The sequence below is a fragment of the Stegostoma tigrinum genome, chromosome 2 (assembly GCF_030684315.1).
Source record: "Stegostoma tigrinum isolate sSteTig4 chromosome 2, sSteTig4.hap1, whole genome shotgun sequence".
Classification (NCBI taxonomy): Eukaryota; Metazoa; Chordata; class Chondrichthyes; order Orectolobiformes; family Stegostomatidae; genus Stegostoma; species Stegostoma tigrinum.
This window is the reverse complement of record NC_081355.1, coordinates 12,141,147-12,167,262: the sequence shown is the minus strand read 5'-3', so window position 1 is coordinate 12,167,262 and position 26,116 is coordinate 12,141,147. Positions and strand designations below refer to the sequence as shown.

The following is a 26,116-nucleotide window of genomic DNA, read 5'->3' as shown; positions in this document are numbered from 1 at the left end:
AACAAGCTGCTACACAGGGGTTAAAAAGGGAGCAGAGTTTACAGTGGAAGTTAAAAATGATTAAATCCACCTCCCTAATGCTTTGTTGGAAGAAATTAAGCTAAAGCTGGCAACAGTGAAATGAACGTTTTCCAGGGATAAGCAGAGAAAACAAAACTAAAACCTGAGCCTTGCAATAGCAATGATCAGTGCGGTAGCCAGCAAAGAAGTGAAAGCCCTATTTAAGAGGTAGAAATTGATCCAAGTGTGACTGGAGGAGTGAGAGATAATTTGATTGGCATTGAAGGAACACAGAATTGGCTACAGGTCAGTGGACCTTGATCCCAGAGGCTTGTGAAGAAGCAGTGGAGCAGTTGAGGAATGCAGATTGATTCAGGACAGCAGCAGTGAAGCAAAAATAATCTCGGACTGATCGATTGATACTTTACCATGTGACTGTCCTAATCACTCATTTTTGACACATTGGACGTTTTTATTTCAATGTGATACTGTCTTAACTTCCCTGGCTAACCATGGCTGACTTAGCCCCTACCTCTAATCCTTTATTCTCCCTGGGATATATCTTTGCTGCGAGGCATGAACTATTTTCTTTATTTGTTCTTTATCTATCTTTGGTGCTAAACTCCTTTCCCAGTTCACTCCAGCAGCTCTGCCTCGTTCATTTGTAATTACCCTCTCAGAGCTTAGTTCTGTATTTATGCTGATCCAAGTTCTTTCCCTTAAATAGATAGTCCATTTATTTTAATAGATTAACAAATCCAATAAGATGAAACTATAGGAATTTACACACATGCATTAAGTATTCATGCTAACATTTTTAGTGGAAATTTTCAATCATTTGTCTGTAATTTCCAGTGCATAACCAAAAGGTGTTGCTTGTATTATTTCTTCTGGGTACCTGCCAGCCATCTATTACGGTTATGGTGAGACACTAGACAAACCCTACATATAATCAGAGTCAATTTTCTGTTGGAAAAAGTCTTGTGGGGCAGTGGACAGTCTTCCTTCCTCTGACCCAGAATATCAGGCTCATTTGAGAGTGTCACAAAAAAGAATCAATAGGAATCAAGGGAAAAACTCTCTTCTAGTTGGAGTCATAGCATCTTCGATGTCTATTGCACATAAATGGGCCCTATGGCCTACTGAGGCTGTGCCAGTCAAAAACAACCACCTAATTATTTTAATCCTATTTTCCAGCACTTGGCACATAGCCTTGTATGCCTTGGCATTACAAGTGTGTATCTAAATACTTATTACTTTCTGCCTCTACCATCCTTATAGGCAGTGAGTTCCAGATTCCCACCACCCTCTGGGTGAAAAAGTTTTTCCTCACACTGCTTCTAAACTCCTCCCCTGATCTTAAATCTATGCCCCCTGTTCATTCATCCAGCCAACAAGTGGAAAAGGTCCTTCCTATCTACCCTATCTATGCCCCTCATATTTTATACATCTCAATTAAGTACCCCTCAGTCTCCTTTGTTCCATGAAAATCAGCTCCAGTCTGGCCAAGATAATAAAATGTGAGGCTGGATGAACACAGCAGGCCCAGCAGCATCTCAGGAGTACAAAAGCTGACGTTCCGGGCCTAATGTCTCTTCATAACTAAAATTCTCTAGCCAAACAATATGTGCACCTTTTCTAGTGCAATTACATCTCTCTTACAATGTGGATCCTAGTGCCGAACACAATACTCTAGCTGTGTTCTAACTGACTTTTAAAAACATTTTCAGCATAATCTCATTGCTGTTAATGTTGATGCCTTGTGTAATAAATGCAAGTGCCTCATATCCATTCTTAACAACATTATCTACTTGCTATGCTCTCTCAAGGAACTGGTTGAGATTCAAAACAAGGTCTCTCTGATCCTCAGTGCTTCCCAGGGTCCTACTATTTATCACGAATACTCTTGCCTTGTTCGTCCTGCCCGTGTGCCTCAGCTCACTCTTATATGAATTGAATTCCATTTGCCATTGCTCAGTTCATCTGACCAGCCCACCTATGTCCTCCTGTAATCTAAGGCCATCCTCCTATTTACCACCCTACCAATTTTCCTAACATTCACAAATTTCACAAAGGATTATACCCAGGTTCACTGTGCCTAAGATGGCACCCTGTGTGAGTGATGTTGTTACACTGTACCTAAAGAAGCTGTACCCAGGTACCTTCGTACCTAAGATGGTGCTGTTAGTGGTGACTTATCAACTTTTTACTGCACTCATTCGAGCACGTGTGACAATAAAGCTAATTCAATTCAATTCACACTTACTGATCAACTTTCCTCCATTCAAGTCTTTCCTACATTGAAGTCTAAATTGTTTATGCATGCCACAAACAGCAAGGGGCCCAACACTAATCCCTGTGGGACCCCACTGGACACAGTTTTCCAATTACAAAAGCACCTCTTAACCATCACAACCAATTGCAAAATTTCTTGCCTTCTGTATCAGTCTGCCATGCAGGACCTTACCAAAAGCCTTGCTGAAGTTTCAGCATTGGATGCATTGCCTCCACTAACACACCTGGTCACCTCTTCAAAAAAATTCAATCAAGTTGGTCAGACAAGACCATCTCTTAACAAAACCACACTGGCTGTTCTTGATTAATTCCTGCTTCTCCAAGTGCAGATTAATTCTGTCCCTCAGAACTGCTTCATACCTGTCACAAAGGAAGATAGTTGTTGTTGGAGGTCAGTCACCTCAGCTTCAGGACATCTGTGCAAGAGTTCTTGAGTCTTGACTCCAGGGCCTAGACACATAAAAAATATTTATCAATGTCCTTCCCTCCACCATGAAATCAGAATTGGGGATATTTGTTGATGATTATATAATATTCGATATTCATAGTTTTCACTCACAACTCCTCAGATGCTGAAGCAGGCAATGTCCAAATGCAGTGAGACCTGGAAAATATCCAGGTTTGGGCTGAACAAGTGGCAAGTAACAATCATACCACACAAGTCCCAAACGATGACCATCTCCAACAACTGAGAATTTAACCATCTTCAATGACTAGAAACTGAACTGCACTGCTATATCAATACTGTACAGCAAGTGTCAGAGGTTAGGAATAGACAGCAAATAACTCATCTCCTCAAAGCCTGTCCACCTTCTACAAGGCACAAGTCAGGGGTGTGATTGAATAATCCTGGATGAGCATAGCTCCAACAATATTAGATTAGATTAGATTCCCTACAGTGTGGAAACAGGCCCTTCGGCCCAACAAGTTCACACCGCTTCTTGAAGCATCCCACCCAGACCCATCCCCCTATAACCCACACACCCCTGAACACTACAGGCAACTTAGCATGGCCAATCCACCTAGCCTGCACATCTTTGGGCTGTGGGAGAAAACCGGAGCACCCGGAGGAAACCCACAGAGACACAGGGAGAATGTGCAAACTCCACACAGACAGTCACCCGAGGCTGGAATCGAACCTGGGTCCCTGGCGCTGTGAGGCTGCAGTGCTAACCACTGAGCCACCGTGCCGCCCCAAATTCAAGAAGCTTGACACCATCCCAGATAAAGCAGCCAGTTTGACTGGCACCACATCCACAAGTGTTAATTCTGTCCACTGTGTTCAGCAGCAGCAGTTTATACCATCTGCAAGATACACTGAATATCCTTTATTGTCATGTGTACTCTATTGTAGAAGTACAGTGAAAAGCTTTTACAATGTCTGTCTTTTATGGTGCCATTTTAGGTGCAAGTACCTAGGAACAAATTTTGGATACAAAAAAGGATTAAAAAGTATTTGCATTACATTACAGAGTCTAAAAAATAAGTTATAAATAAGACATTGTCAAAGGATCGACTTTACAGCCTGGTAAAAAAAAATCAAATAAACATAACATGGTAACAGCTCAGCACAGGGCCTCCACACATGGTCTGGCTGCCTGCGCCAGACCCCAGTCTAACAGCTGTCCCCACTCCAGTTTAAGCCTCCAGTCTGCCCCGTACCGGCTGCTCCAAGGTAAGGTTAGGTTTCAAACCCCAACGACAGGCCAAAAGAGCGGGAGAGATTCCCGATCAGTCATGTGATGGAAATGAATTCAAGCCTCTGTGATTAATCTCCATTGTCAGGTTATAAATCAGCATTCACGCAGCGTCGCTGGGTCAAAATGCTGGAGCTCCCTCCATGAGGATATTGTGGGTCTACCTAAACCAAACAGACTGCTGCAGTTGAAGAAGGAAACTCACCATCGCCATGTCTAGGGCTGGGCAATAATTGCTGCCCCCAGCTAGTGGAACCCACATTCCATGAATAAATAAGCAAGTCCCAAGATTGGTTGGCCGAGGTAGGTGCATTTATAATGCAGTTAAGTATCAACTTGTAAATTGTTCCAACAAACCTCAATGACAGACCAAAACAGCAGCAGTGATTCCTGATCTGTCATCTGATGGAAATAAATTCAAGCCTCTGTGATTAGCCTCCACAGCGCCAGACCCACAAAATTGTGTGTAAAAGTGTGTGATATCACAGCAACTCAAACACCTGAGGTGCTGTTGTTGCAGATGACTGGGTGTCTGGTGTGGATCAGATTGGTCTAGAAGCCTGGGCTTAGATCCTCATTCAGTCTGAGGTGAAATCAGGGCCTACATCCTTGTTCTAAACATGGTTGCTTTTGTGGGACCTGAGTGTCGCTGGCTAGCCGCTACTTATTTCACACTCCTAATTGCCCTTGAGAAGGTAATGGCCAGCTGTCTTATTGAAGCCGTTAGTTAGAGTATGTGCTACTGAGGGTCAGATTTGGTAGACTAAAGAAAGTGCTTCTCAGCTTGTGAAAGTGCAATGTGCACATTCGGGTAGTACTATTGCCGAGAGAAATTTGTGATTTTAGCTGCTCGTTTAGACCAAAGAGTGAAAGATAACAAAGTGTGAAGCTGGATGAACACAGTAGGCCAAGCAGCATCTCAGGAGCACAAAAGCTGACGTTTCAGGCCTAGACCCTTCATCAGAGAGGGGGATGGGGTGAGGGTTCTGGAATAAATAGGGAGAGAGGGGGAGGCGGACTGAAGATGGATAGAGGAGAAGATAGGTGGAGAGTAGAGTTTAGGTGGGGAGGTGGGGAAGGGATAGGTCAGTCCTGGGAGGAGGTGAAGCTGGCAGAAAAACTGCTTGATGTCCAAACGTGACTGGCATTCATTGATGTGTGGGTGGAGGGGGACAAAGGTGAGCCCCTTGCTTAGGGCTGACCGTTCGTCATCTGTATGTAAGGATACTAGTGATAGTGGGTCATGTCGTTTTGTGGCTAGTATCCTTAAATACAGATGAGGAAGGACACCACTTTGATCGGGACAACACATCCATCTTAGGACAAGCCAAACAGAGATACGCACGAGAATTCCTAGAAGCATGGCATTCCAACCGGAACTCCATCAACAAACACATTGATTTGGAGCCAATCTACCATTCTCTGAGAAAAAGAACAGGAAATGACATCACCAATGCAGGAAATGACATCACCAACCCAAGGAAATGTAAACAGATAAATAGAAAGTGGGACATAACACCAGCGCTTCATCAGAGGCTCACTGATGATGTTACCTAGAATGGTGATGAAACGTCTGAAAACTAACCTTCCAGCTCAGCGAGCAAACTCACATCCAGAAACTCAACCTGAGTTACAAATCTTCTCAAAACTCACTCGATCCCTCTATTAATAAACGCTAAAACACTATATGCCTTCTTAACAGCCCTGTCAACCTGGGTGGCAACTTTCAAGGATCTGTGTACATGGACACCGAGATCTCTTTGCTCAAATAAATCAAATTATTAAATCAAAAATAGAAATTAAATATGTATCTCCCAATTCGGTTGACTGGAATACGAGAAAGTACAAAAGCTTGTATAAAAGGTGGCTAGCGTTGCATTAAACAGATGTTACTGACACCAGAGATGGGTCTCAGCATTCAGGATTCAGTGCTGGGTTTTGTTTTGGAGCATTTTTAATTGATTTGTACTTAAATACAGGAAAACATATCTCAACATTTGCTGACAAGATAATGGCTTGCAAAACAACGAAGCAGACTACCAAAGATAACCAAGATCGACATAAAAGTGATTAATACAAAGTTAATGTGGTTCACTGTCGGGTAATATGTTCTGAGGAGAAAATAAGACATGGGAAAAGTACACACTGCAAATGTACTGAAAGAACTTGATCAATTCCGAGGGACACAATGCACAAACCTCTAAATGAAGGGGAAGAAAATAAATCCAACAACACTCTCATTTTGATGGAGACCTTTTTGAGTGGCTGCATCAAGGCATGTGCACTACTATCTGTCCTGGGTGTTGTGAAGGTTGGGCCGGGAATACTCCAAGTAGTTGGATCAAGCTGTACCACCCATTCTTCGTGGAGAAGTTTATTTGGAAAAATTTCTGACCATAAGTCCACCAGTCAGTAGATTGCCCTGGAACATCTGAGATCCTGTGAGAAAGGGGAATGGTATATCCTGTCAGATGGCTGGCTGTCACCTGGCAGAATGTCTCATCTTCTACAACTTTCAAACAAACACAAACAAACTTGACTGGTGTTGAGAAAGGCTATTCCTTTTAAATGCCACTTGCAAACACAGCGCCTCATTCATTCACTACATTGAAGGGATATGCAGGTATATGTAGTGATGGGGATGCTCACTTTGGAATGTGTCTTTGCAGAGAAGGTCTACAGAGGGATTGTGTGTTCTCTGCTGAAGTACATCCCATTCAGCTTTGTGACACAGCACTCTCAGCTCTTTGCCTGTTTCCAAGTGTCATGTATTGCAGTACTAACCTCTGATGGCCAATGATAGGAGTTCAGTGTTGTGACCAATGCCGTTTTCCTTGCGAATGAATGAGCCTATCAAATTAATGAGTGATAGAGGATAAACCACTGAGTCTCTCTGAAAAGAGACACTCATATTAAAAACAAGGTTGAGCTTATTGCATGATAGTTTTAGATGTAGGTTACAATAACTAGTTAGGCATAATTACAGAGACTGTCAGGAGCCAGAGATGACACATTTGTGTCCATCGGGATCTCATACTAGGCTGCTTCTTCCAGATGAGGCAGAGTTTAATGCAACTACAACATGAGCTCTTTTAGAACCAGTAGCTTAAAGAACACCAGGATGCTCATTAAGACAAGCATCAACTGCTGTTGGAGGAACAGCAATTTGGTAAGAGATGCTTTTTGGTCCTCCTGAAACTTCTTGATTTTTTGAGTGTGAAGTATTGCCCTCGACTGAGTCTTGCAAACTTGTACATTTCAAGGTCTAGGACTATGTGTTGAAGGAGGCACTAGGCTTTGGGCAGCTGTCCCAAAGTCTCAATTGGGAAAGGCCACTGTCATAGGTCTGACTATCAGGGTGGATGGGGTGGAACCTGGTAAAACTCCTCAGCCTGTATACTTGATAAGAACTGAGTATTGCAAATCTTGTAATTGTAAATGAAGTGAGCAACGTATAGTATCGAGGTAACTAACTGATTGAAACCAAAAGAACTGCGGATGCTGTAAATCAGGAACAAAAACAGAAGTTGCTGGAAAAGCTCAGCAGGTCTGGCAGCGTCAGTGAAGAAAAATCAGTTAATGTTTCAGTTCTAGTTCTGAGCAAGGGTCCGTTATCTCTGATTTCTCTTCACACATGCTGCCAGCCTTGCTGAGCTTTTCCAGCAACTTCTGTTTTTGTAACTTACTGATTGGTGTTGCACTTTGTATAACACAAGTGCTCGTGTAATATACTTTTAGAAATGCTATGTGTAAGGTATGGTTTTGAAAAGAAAAGAATAAACGTTTGATCATACAGTCAAAAGTGTTTATCTGTCTCATAATGATCATTGGCAAATTCATATTTTGAATGCAGTGCAGTTTGCTGCATCATCTAACATTTAAGAGCTCATTGATCTGATGGAGAAAGCCTAATAAAAAGTAGCAAGAAAGCTATCCCCATTACCTTTGCTTACCATTCTTTATTTTGCTCTGAACACAACTTTATCAAACACTTACAACTTCATCTGCCTCTTTCAATTCAAGACACGATGGAATAGTTGGAGCCGGGGATGTGATCTGCTACAAAGTCTGCCTGGGGACAAATCTACGCAATCTGCTCATTTGGAGGCGGTAGCTCAACTCAAACTTATTCAAAGTAAAGTGCAAATTTTAATACCTGGAATAAAAGAGGATTTTTCTTGCTGTGCCTGGACTGTTAGCTTAAGTCAGACACAAGAGTTCTGGAGAAGACTGAAAACAGCTTCCACATCAGGCAGAAGGATTGTTTTTTTGAGCTAATCACCAGTGTGCTTATACAAACATATGAACAATACGAGTAAGTAGTAGATGTAGAACATTTAACCCCTTGACCCTGCTCTGCCATCAATACGATCATAGCCAATCTGTTTGTGTTTCAAATTCTACATTTCCATTTTCCCCAATAACCAACAAAATTTTGTCCTTATCTCTGTTCGAAAAGGACGACCCAAAACTTTTCAGCAGATTAAGAAAAAAGGGAATGAATGGCAAATGATTGAATGAAAATGAAGTTGAATGATGAGGTGCAAATTGGTGGCAATAACAGGAAAGGGGTCAGGAAGGCAAAGTGACAGCAAATCCTGGGAGAGATGGGCTGGGAAGTGCCATGTTTCTGGATATTTTGAACATCTGTCAACAGTGAGGGTTGTGATTTAGATTTTTTTACAAATTAATTTCTCAATTCAAGCTTGCTTTAAAGGAATTACTTTCACTAGACAGCAGAAACGTATTCAATTCTGACGGGATGCCTGAACCAGCATTCTGTAAACATAATGAAAGATAATTTTACATTACCATGGCCATTCATGCTCACTGCAGTGCAACATTCTGAATCATGATTGCCAGGCTAGACTGGTAGATGTCTCTCTTGGTGGGTAGGTGGCAGGGATGAAGTAAAGAGGGAAGTAGGAAGATTTGACTAAAGTTGACACTTAGGCATCTAAATGACTAGAAGACAATTTTGTAAATAGGATATGGTGCAGGCAGACTGTAATAAACTGTGAGACATATGGGCTCCAGAGATAATAGTTATGTCTTGGGCAAAGGACAGAGTACCGTGAATTTTGTTTACTTAAGTAGGTTGACCACTGAGGTGGATTAGTAATGCAGATTCTTTATTATAGAGATCCATGAATATAATTTGTACCAACTGAACTAAGTAATTTTGGTCAATTGGTCTGTGCATTTCAATTTATTATGGAATTAAGTGCTTTTCAAAGCAAACAAATTTGATTTCCTCTCATATGTCCCTCCAAAAGAACACACAAAGATATTCAGTTTTGATCACAGGAGGACATCATTGTTACATAACTGTGTTATGCTATCATTAAAAAGCAGAAGGCTTCCAATTATATTGCATGTTTTGTGACCTCTGTAAGTATGTTTATCAGGTGATGAGGTACTATTGAAGTTTAGGCACTGTTGTAATGTAGGAAACATAGCAGCCAAGATGATGCACAGCAAGGTTCTGCAAACAGCAACATGACCGTAACCACACAGTTGTTTTTCATGTTGTTGGTTGAAAGATGAATATTGACAGGATACCTGAGAAAGCTACCCTGCTTGTCTCCAAAATAGTAGCATGGGATCTTTAATATTCAGTCCAGAGGGCAAAGGTGGCTTTAGTTTAATTTCTCACCCAAAACACAGCACCCCTAACTGTGCAGTCTTCCCTTAGTACCACATTGGAGTACATCAGGTTAGTGTATGTCCTTATGTTTCTGGAGTGGAACTTATCCCAAACAAGCTACTAGATCTTAGTTTGAAGCAGAGACAGATGAATGTTGGCTGAAAGTTATTTAGTGTGATAGGGAACAGACAAGATGACCAAAAATTCTACAGGAGATGGCTTCCAGCTTCTCCACTTACATTGCCAGTGAAGTGACCTAACTCCAAGTTCCCAATTACCTTCTCATTGATTGAAAAGACTACCTGAATGGCTGCTGAGCTTCCTCACCACTCTTCTACTATTGTTCACCGGCTTTTCCTGCAGAAAGGAAAAGGGAATATTATCAGTAGCTTAGTAAGATAATTTAAGAATGTGCATATCAAAGTATTGGTTGCACAATGGAACAAAGTATGGAGGAGCCCAGCTCGAGATGTGTGATATGCAGTGGAGATGTGAGGAGGCAGAGGCAGCTATGTGAGGATACTAGCAGGTGTAGAGTGTGGCATTAGGAGGTGGTGTTAAAGGGTGCTACAATAATGATGGAAATTGTTGGTAATTGAAGGAGAGATAGTTGGTGAGTGCTAGAAGTTAAGCTAGTTCAGGGTGATGCAAAGACTGATGCAATATTGGAGTTAATAGCCCCAGTCAGGTCATTAATCTTTCTCCTGCACTGCAGTCAGGTCAACAAGGTTACATTCTTGTCACTAACAAACTTTGCTATGTGTGTGCATTGTTTTTTAGGATATCTTAATGCCAATCACCTCAAGGGTTGCTTCTGAGAGGTGCGGCATCATTTGAAGCTTCTGTCTGGCTTGCCATTCTGGTTTATATACAAAGCTTACTTCCTTAAAGAAGGGCAGGGCTTCAAATATCATTAGGATCATTCAACATTGGAGCCTCTGATTCACCAAACTGGCATTCACTCATTGCAGCTGCCCTCCTTCCTCACGATGACGACTGCTCCTAATCAATTTTGAAGCCTAACTATGCCCATGTTGCAGACTGCCAATGCAATACCAATTCTTGGTACATTGAACAGTATAATTGCAACGGTACAACTCTTTGATTCACTTCCCCATTACATTTAACAAGCACATTTTGAGATATGTTATTGAATATTTGTTACATTTACTGCGTAACCTACTTACAATTGCTCTTCAAATCACTCTACCACCTTTGCCAAATATATCATAGCCTTTAATGAAGTTAAGCTGACTGTCCAAAAATTAAATATGCATTTATAAATGGTCACTAATTTTATTTTGAATTATTGTATCTAAACATTGGTTAACTGGTCTAATGTTTCCTGCTTTAATTTTTTCCCTTAAAGTAAGCATTAATTACCTGACAGTCCAGTAGCACAATGTTTATTTAAGTTGGGATACATTAACCATTTCTTCTCTGACTTTGTTAAACAGCCAAGGAGCTGGTGAATCGCACATATTATGTTTTGCTTTTGTCCTTTTGGAACCAATTCCTTTTCAACTTTGAGCTTTATCAATTGTTCAATAGCCTCTTAAATTATACTGTGGGAGGGGAGGGATCTGCAAGAAATGGAACAAGCTTCAATACAAATGAAAGGAGGTGCAGTGGCTGTACTTAGTACAGATAACAATTGTTGCAAAGTTAGGGATAGTATCTGTGGATTGGAAGGCAAGATGTTAGAGTATTTGATGTTTGTAAAATGAAGGGGGAAGAGTGTGTGATCCCTTTAAAAGATTATTTTTTTTCTTGGTTTGGAGATTTTTTAAAAAGGACAGGCGCACAGAAAGCTCCTGAAATTGAAACATTGTATCAAAAAGCTATAGGGTTAACAACCCAGGCATTGGTTTGCTTTGTTGTTACGACAACCAGTTTGAAAATCAGCCAATTAATTTAAACAATGCACTTAGAAACTAAAAACCAATTACATTTAAATCAGATGGTTTTTGACAACCTAGGACCAATCTTATTGTAAGAAATCAACAGGTCATCAAGGGGTATAAAGGAAGAGGGTATTTGAAAATCAGTATGAGAACAATTGCTGTCTATTAGAGTTAACAACCAGCAGCCCTAAAGAGAAAATCACTGGCTCTCACAGGATTCTCTAAACTGTCAGAGTAACCATCATTTAAATAAATGTATAATGGCATGCTTATCTAATATTCCTGACATGAAAATTTGACAGGGAAAGGTGTTCCTGATTGAAGAACAGCAGAGAAGGCACACAACATTCCAGAAGATATATTCTGGCTGTAATTTCAAGAGATTAGTTTTGAATTTGTTTTATTATTCTTGTGGTTTATCTAAGTGGTACCTGTGTTTACTGGAACAGCACACCATTAGAATTTTGTTTTATTTGGGATCAGTTAATAGTTAAGGGGGAATTTTTCGGTCTGTTAGTTGTTCCATTAATTTGTTCACTGTTAGAGTTAGATAAATTAATTATTTCTTGTTGATTATAGAGTGACTGTCAGGAGTTCATTTCACTTAACTTCTCCATTATAACAGATTGGGGGAGGCAGTGAGAAGCAGGTTATACCACTTTTCACACTTCCTTTAACAGATTATGAGGCAAGGCGAGCTTCTCTGGGTTTTTCGGCTTTCATTATCAGACGCGGGTCAACTTCAGCTTCATAAAATACTGTGAAAGATGACAGTACAATCCACGTGGATAGAGATAAAAGATTAAAAAAAATCAATCACACATTAAATGTACAAACCATCTGCCTAAGGGAGGGGGTTCAAGGAAAACTATGAACTCAAATTAGAGAAATTAATACAAAACAGAATAATAATCAAAGAAGATGCATCTACTCCAAAATTAATGACTCGAAGAAGTGGGTAAAGGATCTGTTGGAATAGGAATCACTGCAGCAATGGAGGTGGAGAAAAGAAAAGACTGATCATGTCCAAGAAAATATGGAATGGCTTGATGAGAATTGCCTGAAACAATACCTGGTGTGCTCTAGCACTGACAAAGTAAAAGGTAGCCATTCACACAAATAACAAAAGCCATTGGTTTCCAAAACAGTGTGTCAGCAATATTTCTCTTTTGCGGTATAGTAGAATTTGGGGTTATTTAGTCTCCCACAAGTATGCTCCTTGAGTATGTGACCTTTTTTTTGCGAGGACTCTTTATCTACAGCAAGAAGTATCCATACATTATATTTTCACAACAGCTTTTGCACCCTTGTGGCTTGTTCTAACTAGTCATGTGACTCACACACCATTACTACATTGTGAATTGATGTCTCTCCTAATCTCTTCACATTCCCTCTTGGCTTCTGATGTTAACCGCATTACTTCATACTTTCTTCCTAAGGACAATCCCACAGTGAAACAAGATGCCAAAGGAATTAGTTACAGCCCACCACTTCAAATCTTCAAAACCTATCTTTAGATTATTTCAGATTTAGTAGGAACTGCCGATACTGGCGAATCTGAGATAACAAGGCGTAGAGCTGGATGAACACAGCAGGCCAAGCAGCATCAGAGAAGCAGGAAAGCTGATGTTTCAGGTCTGGACCCTTCTTCAGGAATTATTTCAATTTCTTTTGTTATCAAGATCATCATATCTGCAGGTCATGTCTGGTTTAACAAACACTAGCCATACACAACGTTGTTGGAATGCAGATGTCAGCTTGTGATGCTGACACAACCAAGGCAGAAACAGAAGGGAATGACTTCTAATGATATTTACAGATCATTCCTGAAACACAATATCAAAAATTCCAACAAAGGGTTATTCAGTACTGGCTCTGGTAATTAAGAGCAAGTAGGAACAATGCAAGTAGAGGAGAATATAGGCAATGATGATTGTAATATTAAGATAATAATTAGGAAATGAAATAGGTAATTTATTGGACAAAATATATTTTCTGTAGGTGCTCTTTACTGAATTTAAGAAAGTAAAATGGTCATCATTATAGGCAAACAATGATATCGAACAATAATGGGAAAGTACAGGAAGAGATTGGATTCATTAAATATAAGAATTAATGAAACTATATGATTGAATCGAGACATGAGATACTTTGAAGATAAGGAAACATATGCCTGAAATTCAAGGACAGCAGACAACATAAAAATATAAGAACTACCATTTCATACAATCATGCTGATCTCATCAACTCCAATGTCCTCCCCACGCTCCATTATCCTTCCAACTGGTATTAATTAACAATCTGTTTATCTCCTACTTAAGTTTTCTCAACATCCAGCATCCACCACACTCTGGAGTAGTGAATTCCAGAAATTCATGCCCCTCTGAGGGAAGTAATTTGACCACATCTCCGTTTTAAATCTGCTAATCTTTATCCTAAAACTATGAGCTCTCGTTCGAGATTGCCCCACATGAGTAAGCATGCTGTCTACATCTACTTTGTCAATCCCCTTTAGCATCTTATAAACCTTGATTAGATCTCGCCTCATTCTCGTAAACCCGAGAGAGTTTAGGCTTAAACTGCTCAATCCTTATTCATTAGATAAACCATTCATCTCTGGAACCAGCCAAGAGGGAATATGAAGAGATTAGGAGAAACATCAATTCACAATTAGGGAATTAAAAAGATCTATGAATTGAAATTATCAAGAATTATACAAAAAAAAGTAAAGTATTCTATAAGCATAACTTTTAGAAACAAAAATTTGGGATGGTAACTTCCATAATAAAATCCCAGTATTGTTAATGCAGCGGCAGAAACATTAAATCATTAGTTTGCTCCAGGGTTTAGCAAGGAGATGGATCAAATGGACATGATATTAGATATAAGAGTGTATTTAAAGTTAAAAAAGGAGTAGCAATATTAAACTTATTAAATTCAGAGGCTAAGACACAGTCCAGTGTGTTTGTCTTTGTGCCTTCTAAAAGAATCTAGGGAAGAGACATCGGAGGCACAATTACACACACTCAATAATTCATTAAAGGTGTAGTGCCAGTCGACTGGCTAATAGCCAACATTGTATTAATATTTAAGCAGGCATATAGAACATGCCCAGGGAATCACAGATCAACCAAATATTGATGGTAGGTATAATGATGCAAAGGAAAAAAAATAGAAAAAACTAAAAATAATAAATTTTTAACACAGGGTGGATGAATGAAGTTGTAATGAGTACAGGTAGCCTCAGACATCAGGAATCCTTGAGCAAGACATTGAAGCCTGCAACCAAGTCATTGCACTTTAATGTGGGCAACATTGAGGCTAAAGGCAATGTGCAGGGATTGTGTTGGGGTTTGGTCTGCCAAATCATCATTCTGCATTTATAACCACTTTGTGAGTGACAGTACCGAATCAGTGATGATTCCACAGACCCCTCTAGTGATTGGTTCATTCTATCCAGTAGCTGTTCAAAGATGAGCCACTGACATTCAAGGCCAGGAGGTGTACAATGGGAAGCTCCCTTCCTTCACTTTTCAATAGTCTACCTAGAAAAGCTGCACATAGCACTGACTCTCACAGGTTCAACACTGTCCTAAAGAATGGAGTTAGATCACAGATCCAATGATCTTGTTGAATAGTGGAACAGGCTCGAGGGGCTGAATGACCTACTCCTGTTCCTATGTTCCTGTGATGTTTAAGCATTTCAGGCCAACACAGCAGTTTATGCAAATTGTGAAACATTGATAGATAACTGATGATGCTAGGGTCGAAAGAAGATTGCTCTAGATTCCTCTCAACCTGCTCGATATCATGGGACCTCACTGCAATTGCCTGGATATGATATCCTGAGAGGGGCCTTCAGAGATAGCTAACCTTAGCTCCATAAAATGTGGAAGTATTGTCTCACTGCCTTTTTCCCCTAATGGTCAGTATGACATATAATATGGGAACACCTGAAGATACCAGGCATATATTCACATGGATAATGAAATATTTGTTTAGCAACACAAAGATTCAAAGACTGTAAAAATATCAAGGTCTACATGATGTTTGCACTTGCCAGGTATTGCTTGCCATATTACCAAAAGCATGATAAACAATTAAACTAAGTCCAAATCCAGTTCATTCATTCCAGATAACAAAGTGTGAAGCTGGATGAACACAGCAGGCCAAGCAGCATCTCAGGAGCTCCTGAGATGCTGCTTGGCCTGCTGTGTTCATCCAACTTCACACTTTGTTATCTTGGATTCTCCAGCATCTGCAGTTCCCATTATCGCCATTCATTCTAGAAGTGGGTTTCAATGAGGTTATCTTTGGTCTCTCAAATCTGATGAAGCATTGTTCTGTTATGCTTTCTTAGTCAGCCTTGCTGAACAACATCCCAATCCTCATGCTCAGAGGACTGCTCTCAATTCCCCATTTCATCTGCATCCAGGATATTCTCCCTTCGCTTGCTCCAAATTTGAAGTGCACTGCATGCCGCAATGGTACATAATAACTTTCTGGGCTAGACTGCAAAGATCTACTGGAACAGTACAGACAGTGAAACCTCATCTTAAGGAGCCAATTGTCTGTTTACTATAGCCCTGGCTGAAGTGTGAGCAATGGTGTGTCTTCATTCTACATCAGTCTGAAGGTTTCACAAATATGTCCTGAGCCATTTTTGGAAGGGGTAACCCTTGTCTTCCAGCAGCCATCCCTGTCTGGCCTGACGATCTTGGAAAGATGCAGGAACCTGTGTGTCCTCCAGCATATAACAATTAAGGAAGCTTCCAGGATCTCTGGGACAAACCTCCAGAATTTTGCAATTCAGTGGTCACATATCACTCAAGCATTCTTGAAGTGGATGCCCTTTCTGTTAATCGACTCTGCAAACCGGTGATGGGACACTCTTAAAGAAACATGAATGCAGTTGACAATGTCGTGTGCCTGGGGGGGGAAGCCAGGAGAAGTACACTGCCTGAGCTGGTTGAGTCACCACATCAAGAGGGAAGGATATGAACACTGCTGTGATCTGAAATGAATGGCATCAGTAAGATCCCAGATGCATTTATCGATTAAGGATTGGGAAATACTGCACAGGTCTCCACTTGCTCCTTAAAATGAACCGCTGGAATAAAAATCCAGGGAAGCTGAATTATGGGCACTGGGATGGAATGGCCACCCAATCCTTTAAAGCGCACTTCTCCTCCAGCAGATAACACAGTTCAGAGATGAGGGGCTGGGACATCCTTCATCAGCGCCTGAACTGTCTTTCAGTCCATTGAAGAAAACAACTGCAGATGCAGGATTTTATCATGTGTCCCTGCCTCCTGTTAGGATTTTGACCTGCGCTTCTCCCTTTGAAGACTGTCCGGCAGACACTGTAGGTCATAAGTTTTGCCAACAACATGGTTACCGCTATCTCTCTCTGCATAGTTTTCAGAGGAGCAGGAAGACCACAATGACTCCAGAAATGGCACTCTCCATGTGAGATCTTTGAGCAGATCATCTGTGGGAAATGTCATAATGCAGCACGGAGATCATTGCCATGCCTCCATAAAGAGCTCTGAGGTACGTGACCTTATCCGAATGTACATTGTGCATGATTTCATTGTTACATTGGGTGTAAAGTTATGTCATAAGCTACTATGATACCCCTTTCTTCCTCAAAAGATAGACTCCCTTCAACATCACAGACCATGTCCTTTCATACTTACGGATTCAGTGTGAAAGTCTGGCAGCTGTGAAGTGATATCTTCCAGTACTTTCCATGGATTATGGTTGTGAAATGGGAACTTTTGAAGTGGCTCATTCTCATTGCAGTTTTGATATAATAAGAAGGCAATTAGTGCGCACAATGAAATGGTCATGATTACTTGAGGCCATAATTTTTAATGTGGCCTGCTAAATAGGTGAAAATTGAAGCTGGATGGTTGGCTTTCAGTGGAGGTGTAATTATTGCAAATATTCCTCATAGGACCTCAAATTTCAAGAACTTTAATCTGCTCCTAAAGAAATAGACAATATCTTATTCCATTCACGTTGCATGCAGGATTAGCCATTTTATGTAGCTATTGCACAGTTAACTTTTGATCTCAGAGACAGTAAGAACTGCAGATGCTGGAGTCAGAGATAACATATCTGCCATGGCAGAATTTGAACCTGGGTCCACAGAACATTATTTGGATCTCTAGGTTAACAGTCCATCAATAACACTACTAGGCCATTGTCTAGTAGGTGTGGAGCTGGAGGACCACTGCAGGCCAGGCAGCATCAGAGAGCAGGAAAGATAACGTTTCGGGGTCGGAACCCTTCTTCAGAAAATAGGGGAAGGGTCCCAAACCAAAATCTCAACTTTCCTGCTCCTCTGATGCTGTCTGACTTTTGATCTGACCTGGCCAGGTTCCAATTTCATTTTAATGTGATATGTAGGCTCTGCCTGTGATGCATCAGTTTACACCTTCAAGTTCCATTTATGCTTCTGTCTCAATGACCTAACAGCCAGCCCCTCCCATTTCCATTGAGCCCCTTTACATAATCCTTAAAAGGGTCCACTTTACCCCTGAGCCTATGACTTTGGGAATTCTTGTGCCATGTTTGCCTGACACTCCCTACCCCTACTCTTCCATTTACTATGGAATCCTATCTTACCATCTAGAATCGCCTTCTATCACAGTTGCCATTCCCTTAGCAACCCAGTACAATGAAGCCCATCTTCAGGATTGAGTTGCCCATTTACCACAGGACTCCATTGATTTTCCCCGACCATTATTGACCAAACCCTCAGGACTGACCATGAACTAACCCCGAACAACTTGGCATATCAACGCAAACTGAGCTCCCCAGCACCAGACTGGCCAACTGTAAATTTTTTTATTCATTCATTCACTGAATGAGGGCATTTCTGGCCAAGCAACATTTATTGCTCATCCCTAAATACCTAGAGGGCATTTAAGAGACAACCACATTGCTGTGGGTCTGGAGTCACATATAGGCCAGACCAGGTGAGGAAAGTAGTTTCCTTCCTTAAATGACATTAGTGAAGCAGATTGGTGTTTCTGACAATGGATTCATGGTCATTATTAGAATCTTTAATTCCCGATATTTATTGAATTCAAATTCCACCATCTGCCATGGCAGGATTTGAACCTGGATCCACCAGAACATTATCTGGGTCTCTAGGTTAACAGTCCATCAATAATATTACTGGGCCATTGCCTTCCCACCCTTAATAACACTTGCACTTGACCTGCATGATTTACTGTGGCCCTATCCCTGGGCTTCAAGGACACAGATCCCCAGAGTCTGGTAGGACCAAATGCCTAACCGGCCATGGCCACTTTTTTGAGCTGAAAGTGGATGAGTCTCTGGACTGACTGTAGACCCTTTCATTCCACTAAGAATTTAACTTTCACTCATGGCCAATTGCTTGCAGCACATGTAGAATGTTCGTCTCCTAAGCTGCTTACACAAGTTGCAAGTATGACATTGGAAGAACATAATGTCATACAGTGACAAGTATAATACATGCTCTCTGCCTTCATAACCTGCCCGCCTCTCCTGATGCACTAAAAAGCAAATCAAAATCCAGAGGCTGTTAGCCTATTAAGTCAGCGCTTAATGAGCTAAGAAAGCAATGAAATATAAACACCAGGCTGGCAACTCTAGGTGAGTAGTAAAGTGAGTGGGCATGAAGAAAGCAAGATGAGAGTCATTAGATGTATTCTCAGCAGTTGCACAAGATGTCTGTGTGCTTCTGTTTACAAAGTGACTAGGCAGAAGCATGAAAGTTGTCAGTGTCCCTAGGCTCCAGCCTGAACTGTTGAAGAGCTGAAGCGGTGTGAGTTGGTCTGAGTGTGTGCACAATGATGTATTGAGGCTGGTTTTCTGCTGCTGACTTGTGTGGATGAAGTATTGAGGTGGATGGTGTCCACGGGACATTTTTGCCAAGAAGCAGTTGTGTGATAATTGGAACAGGCATTCAGTGAGCTGTAACCAACAGCTAGCTGCTCTGATTTACATCACAAATTTGTGCCATCGAGTTTATTGACGGAGAAGAAGAGAAATGAAGTGATATTTAAATAAGGTGAGCTGGGGCTTTAACGAGGTGCCAAAGCATGGAAATAAGGTAGTCGCTGCTCAATACTGAGATTCAGAAGTTGCCATTTATAGCTTGAGGGGCAAATTGGAAACACGTTCCTGACATTAAGAATAGGATTTTTTTTCTTCTCTGTGTATTTCCCGACCATTCCCGCTGCTGTTCACACACACAGGAGTGGAATATTCTCCCTTAAGACTTTTAAAGGGTAAACCTTGCTTGACGAACTTTACTGAATTCTTTGAACAGCTGACAGAGAAAGTAGACAGAAGTAATATATGTCACTCAGTGTGGAGCTGGAGGAACACAGCAGGCCAGGCAGCATTAGAGGAGCAGGAAAGTTGGCGTGTGGGGCCGGGACCCTTCTTCAGAAATTACATGTAAGATGTATATATACTCAAAAGGCCTTAAGTCATTGGACCATAACTCCTCAATTCTTTCAGTAGAACATTATTCCCATTTCTGTTCCTACCTATGTGGACCACCAAAACTAGATCTTCCCCTCCTACTCTAAATTAATCATGTCATGTAGAGATGTCTTTATTGCTGACACCTGACAGGTAACACAGAACACCAGCCAGAACTCCTAGTTTCAATTGCAGAGGGCAGTATCCATTCCCCTGATCTACTGTTCCCTATCACTTCCCCATTCCTTTCATGAACCCCTTTCAAATGACGTCCTACTCCATGACTTTGTGCATTCCATCCCGCAGGCTTTAGTTCATCCACACTAATAGCTATTTGTCAAAGTCAGGGGCCAAGGTTTCACTAGTATTAAATTCTGGATCCTCATTTCTAGTTGCAAAACTTTGAGTTATTCAAAGGGTGACAAAAACAAAAGGCAGGAATGTCCTTAGAATTGGCAAAGCAATGAAACTTAAACTGATTTCACAGAAATCCGTTTAGTGTAATTCCTCTGGAGCGTGGACTACAATGAGCTTCTGACATTAATTTTGCAGACTTTTAAAGTAATGTAATTTAACTGGTGTAATTCTGTTTGAAATCAGTTCATGTCATGACTCATTCTTACTGTTTGCTGCTGGGTGCTGTGTTTCTTTGAATGATGTCCTAAGAGCTGTGAATTGATTTGATATCTTAATTTCCCAACTTTCACATCTCCATTTCGCTTGCTGTGTATTTCAAAAGGATGCACAGTCAAGACTATTTAAAGATCCATTTACCTTTTATGCGAAACAGCCGTAGGAGTCAATATATGTTTAACCCAGGCAATAAAACCAGTGCTTATTTGATCTTAATGAACATCAAACTCAGTGACTTTTAAATACAAACAATTGTGCAGAAAAGTACTTCACTGTCTTTAGAATACTGGGAACAATTGTCTTAATATATTTTGTAAACTGAACTTATTGCACTCAATTTATAGAAGATCTTAATAGTCCGAACCGTTTGTAAAATGGCAAGAGCAGTAACCAAGAAGCTTGGGACATCAATCACCATTGAATGAGACACAGGTTGCCATAGGCTTCACTTAAATTCATTGCAGTAGCAGAACGTGTAATTATGTATTTGACCGTATGTAGAATTGTTTTACTTTTCATACTATTAATGCAATGGAGCAATCTAAAGTTTAAGATGTTAGGGCCTTGGCAGCAGTCGGAGTGGTTCCTTCCTGGGGGGTGGGGTAGGGTGTTGACAGCAGCGAGTTCCTTTGCTGACAGCGCAGTCCCAGGAGGCGGTAGCGGCAGCAAGGTAAACCAGAATGAAGCAGTGGCTGTTTCGGCATGGTGGGCCCAGCATCAAGGTTGAGCCCAGCTTGGGACCCGGCAGCTTCAGCAGACTCATGGTGGCGACGGTGTCGGTGGAGGTAAGATGGTGCCAAAGAACGGCAACATAGTTCCAGTAGCGGTGGCATGGTTCCAGGACATGACTGGGCCTGGGCTCCTGACGGAGAAGGCAGTGGCATTTCGGCTGCTAGCAGGAACTCAGGGCAGCTGAGTGTCAGCGGACTGATGGATGGATTTGGTGGCTTTGTTTTTCTGGAAGTGAGGACACCCGGCAGAAGCAGGGGAGTGATGCGGACATCCCCTTTTGTTTTGGTTGCTCTTTTTATTTCTGCGTCAATTTTTAATACTGTCTTTTGTAATACTAAGGCGGCACAGGAGAATGGCAACTTTGTGCACTTTCCATTGCATACCTCTCTTCCTACGGTCCTTGGCTACACGTGACAGTAAAATCTAAATCTAATGATAGACTATGGGAGAAACTACTAATAAACCAGGCTAAAGTGAAAATGAATGTACTGATTATACTGGGCCTCCATTCTGAGGTGTACAAGATAAGTTGGATCAGTATATGTCATTTGCAAATTTTATTGGCTTTTCCATAGCAATTTTACAATTGGCTACCAGCAGTTTTAAACTAAACGGTGCTGAGGAAGGGTCACCAGACCTGAAATGTTAACTCTGTTTTCTTCTTCACAAATGCTGCCAGACCCGCCGAGCTTTTCCAGCAACTTTTGTTTTTGTTCCTGAGTTCAAGTAAAGATCTTGAAATGAATCATGCTTTTTTCAGTCGATACTCCCCCTGGATTTTATTTAGAAAGTGTTTCTTAGCCTTCGAAAATGAAAAAATTCCGCCAGATCACACAAAATACAAGGATTTTGAAATCATATCAGCTCATGATTTTACCAAAATAAATTGCAAGTCAATAATATGTTAAAGAGTGCAACAGTATCAAAATTACTTAACACGTGGCAATTTTACAGAGTGGATTCTTGACCACAGTGTGGGGTGGAAGTGAAAGCCCTGGAATAATTCAGGACAACTTGGGTGCTAAGAGGAGTGAATTGTTTAAGTCAAGATGGACCAAATGGCTTTTGGATCCAGTAGCCACAGTAGGAAGCTTTGCAATTTAGGATGACAATTGCTGGGACACAAAATATGGAACTTGGAAATGGAAATACATACAATTTCATCCTAGTTTCAGTCTCCACCACTATTGAAAACAGATAATAGTCAGCCTATATATTTTAACAGTATTGTTATTCTTTCATCCATTCTGTAGCAGAGGATGGGGTCAATGGAATCACATACTATATGGTGAGTTGTGCCGTTCACTGTGTCCCTAATGAGAATATTTTGGCACTTGCAGACTGCCTACTGATGGCTGAACATGTCCATTATATGACAATTAACCTGTGCCTAACCACCTACGGTGGAAATAATGTTTCTTTGAGGTAAAGTCTGCCCATGGGGGTTTAGGGCCAAGGAAGCCTTCTGTGGCATAGTCTCATTAAAAACATGCCAGAGACTAACCAGCCAGTGGAATAGGAAGGAGTTCCAGCTACCAGTGGGGCTGAAATTCAATCCCTTTGGTTCCAACCAGGTAAACCTACTGAAGAATGTTCCCAAAATAACATTGGAAGCAGTGTGAAAAAGTGCAGCTGAGCTCAAAGTCAGAATCAACCTCTCAAGTGCAGCTGGGAGTATAAAATTGGTTAATTATTCTTATCATGTTCTATGAAAATCAAACAGTATTACAAAATACGTACAGCAGGCGACGACAGCGCCAGCTTTGTGCGTGCACAAGGGACAAAGGGCGCTCAGAAGCTCTTTCGTTTACCACACAAGCTCTTCCATCAGTTGATTTTTAACCAGTGGCAGATCCTTTAAGGATTCGCAGCGTGACCACGTCCAATTCTCCCCGACTGGAATTCACAACATTGGACTTTGCCTGGCGGGAGGTTTTGGGGGGTGGGGGGGGGGGGGGCGGGTTGGTGGTGGTGGTATGAGCAAGGTATGAGTGCTGGTAGTTGTCTCGTCAAGACCTTCTGCTAGTATAGACCTGACAGTATACCTGTGGCGGGGGGAGGGGGGACATGATGGACGTCACGTCAAACGGGTTTTGTGATGGAGCTGAGTTCTGTGAGGGCTGCAGCTGGTCAGTCATCTCCTGGGGGGAGGGAGGAGGAGGAAGAGGGAGAGAAGATGCTGTCTAATGTAATCTGATCTTTCAAACATTTACACACACACACATTCCCTGTCAAAGAAAGTGTAAGTGAACACACACAAGACTATGGGGGATAGGATGTCTTCATATTGATGGGTATAAAAGTACCACTGGAAGTTTAAAATAACTAAGCAAGTGTCATTTTAACAGCGAAGATGCCAAGGCGCCACACGCGATTAAATCTCCCTCCCTTATTCTCCATTTCCAAAAGTAATGACTTGCCCAAACAGGATCCTACTATTTCTGCCACATTTCTGAGACTCTCACGAATCCACGCCAGACTTCACAACAAAGAGCAGAGCTGCCCTCAGGACAGCAGTAAGTAAATAAAAACAATTCTGATGCATCATGATTTGCGGTTAAATAAGATGTCCATTCGAAACTCTTACCTGTAATGTTAAGATCTGGGGTGGGGGGTGGGGTGTGGTGGAGAGATTTGGGATCGCTTGAATTGCCCATTGGGTAATTTGTGGAAGGTTGGCTCCTCCCTCCTCCTCCCCACCTTCGGTGTGGTATCTCTCGTGTCCACTTTCTTTGAAAGTAAACAGTAGAATTAAAATAATACAGCTCTTCCTGCTTTGAGTTATTTTACAGAATGACTAGGAATTCGGATTTTGACCAGCTGGTTCAAATTCCTGAATCAGAATATGGGCACAACTTCCAATGGAAAAATAATCTGATTTCATAATTTAGGCGAGAAGATGTGCAAGTTAGGGCGATTCATGATACTTGATTACCCGTAGAGTTCAGGGATATGCAGATGTGTCAACATTGGGAAATGTAGGGTTATAGGGGATAATGGGAACTGCGGATGCTGGAGAACCCATGATAACAAAGTGTGGAGCTGGATGAACACAGCAGGCCAAGCAGCATCTCAGGAACACAGGATTAGGTTTGTGTGGGATGCTGTTTGGAGGGTTGGTGTGGACTCGTTGGGCCGAATGGTCTGTTTCTACACTGTAGGGATTCTGTGGACTGAAATTAAAGTAAAATACTGCAGATTCTGGAAATCTGAACCGAAAATTCATACTGGAGTGTAAACAACAGCTGTGTTTCTTTCTTCTTCACAAATGCTGACAGACCTGCTGAGTTTTTCCAGCACTTTCTGTTTTTTTATTGAAGTTCTTACTAGAACCCTGGGGAACAAAACCCTGTGCTCTGGCTTGAGGACTTAAATTCAGTTTAAAAACTGGAAATTAAAAGGCTGGCATCAGTAGGAGTGATCGTGAAGTTGTCGGTTTGCAGAGATCGAGGTGGTAAGGAACAGAGTTAATATTTCAGGTCATGGTCATGGCTCACTATTGTCTTTTGAACCAAAAGTAGGCATATGACCCTGGATCCTGTTTCAATCTCCACTTTCTCAGCTTATCCAAATTCCTCCAATACCCAAAAATGTATAACTGTCAGCCTAGGCCAGACATCCAGAATGCTCTGCAGTAAAGAATTCCCAAGATTTACAATCCTTCGTGTGAACAATTGTTTTTTCTTATTTCAATCGCAAATTGCCTGTTAGCCTGAGATGCTGCCCTTGGTGCTAAATTCGCCATCCACGGGAAAATACCTCTCCAAATTTACTTTATAAATCCAAGAATTTTAAATTTCTTCCAATGAGATTACCTCTTCCTGCACTCTGGGCCCTGGAATTAATCTAGCTGAGGGTGGCATGATGGCTCAGTGGCTGGCACTGCTGCCTCACAGTGCTGGGGATCTGGGCTTAATTCCAGCCTTGGGCGACTGTATTGCATTTACGTGTTCTCCCTGTGTCTGTGAAGGTTTCTGCTGGGTTCTCCAGTATCCTCCCGCAATCTAAAGATGTGCAGGTTGGGCAAATTGGCCATGCTTAATTTCTCTGTAGGGTTCAGGGATGTGCAAGTTAGGTATGGATTAGCAAAGGTAAATGTGGGGTTACAGGGGTAGGGCAGGGGGCTGGCATGTTCTTCAGAGGGTTAGTGCGGATATGATGGGCTGAATGGCCTCTTCCACTGTAGGGATTCTATGATCAATCCCAGGAAACATTCTATTGACCACCAATTGCACTGCCATGAAGATAAATCTGTCTTTCCTTAGGTAAGGAGACCAAAACTGTTCTCACCACTCCAGGTGAGGTGTTCCTAATGCCTCATATAATTGTATGATGATGATGTAGAGGTACTGATGTTAGACTGGAGTGGACATAGAAGTCACATGACACTAGATTATAGTCCAACAGGTTTATTTGAAATCACAAGCTTTCTGAGCGCTGCTCCTTCATCAGGTGAAGTGCATAAGTCACCCAACTGATTGCATTCCTTTATAAGATGCCACCACCATCTTCTCAGAGTAACTAGAGATTGAAAGGTATTCCAGATTTGTCTGTAGCGCCCACATCTCATGAATGGGTTTTAAAGACTTCAACCACCATCAAAGGTGGCACTTTTCAATGAATGCCATGGGCACAGCACTTAGACTGGAATTCTACCACAAACAGCAAGAAACACGGGGCTTCTCCTCAAAACAAAGAACTGTTCACTTTATAAATGAAAC

At 41.5% G+C, this 26,116-nt stretch overlaps 1 protein-coding gene across 1 annotated transcript in view; it reads left to right on the top strand.

Moving 5' to 3' along the window:
* Positions 1-23,641: 23,641 nt before the first annotated feature.
* Positions 23,642-26,116, top strand: part of LOC132210705 (testis expressed protein 56-like) — a 120,141-nt gene continuing 117,666 nt past the window's right edge. The window contains exon 1 of the mRNA XM_059652368.1: positions 23,642-23,911. Coding sequence (XP_059508351.1) covers positions 23,749-23,911 — 163 coding nt within the window. The 5' untranslated portion in view covers positions 23,642-23,748. The remainder of the gene's footprint in view (positions 23,912-26,116) is intronic.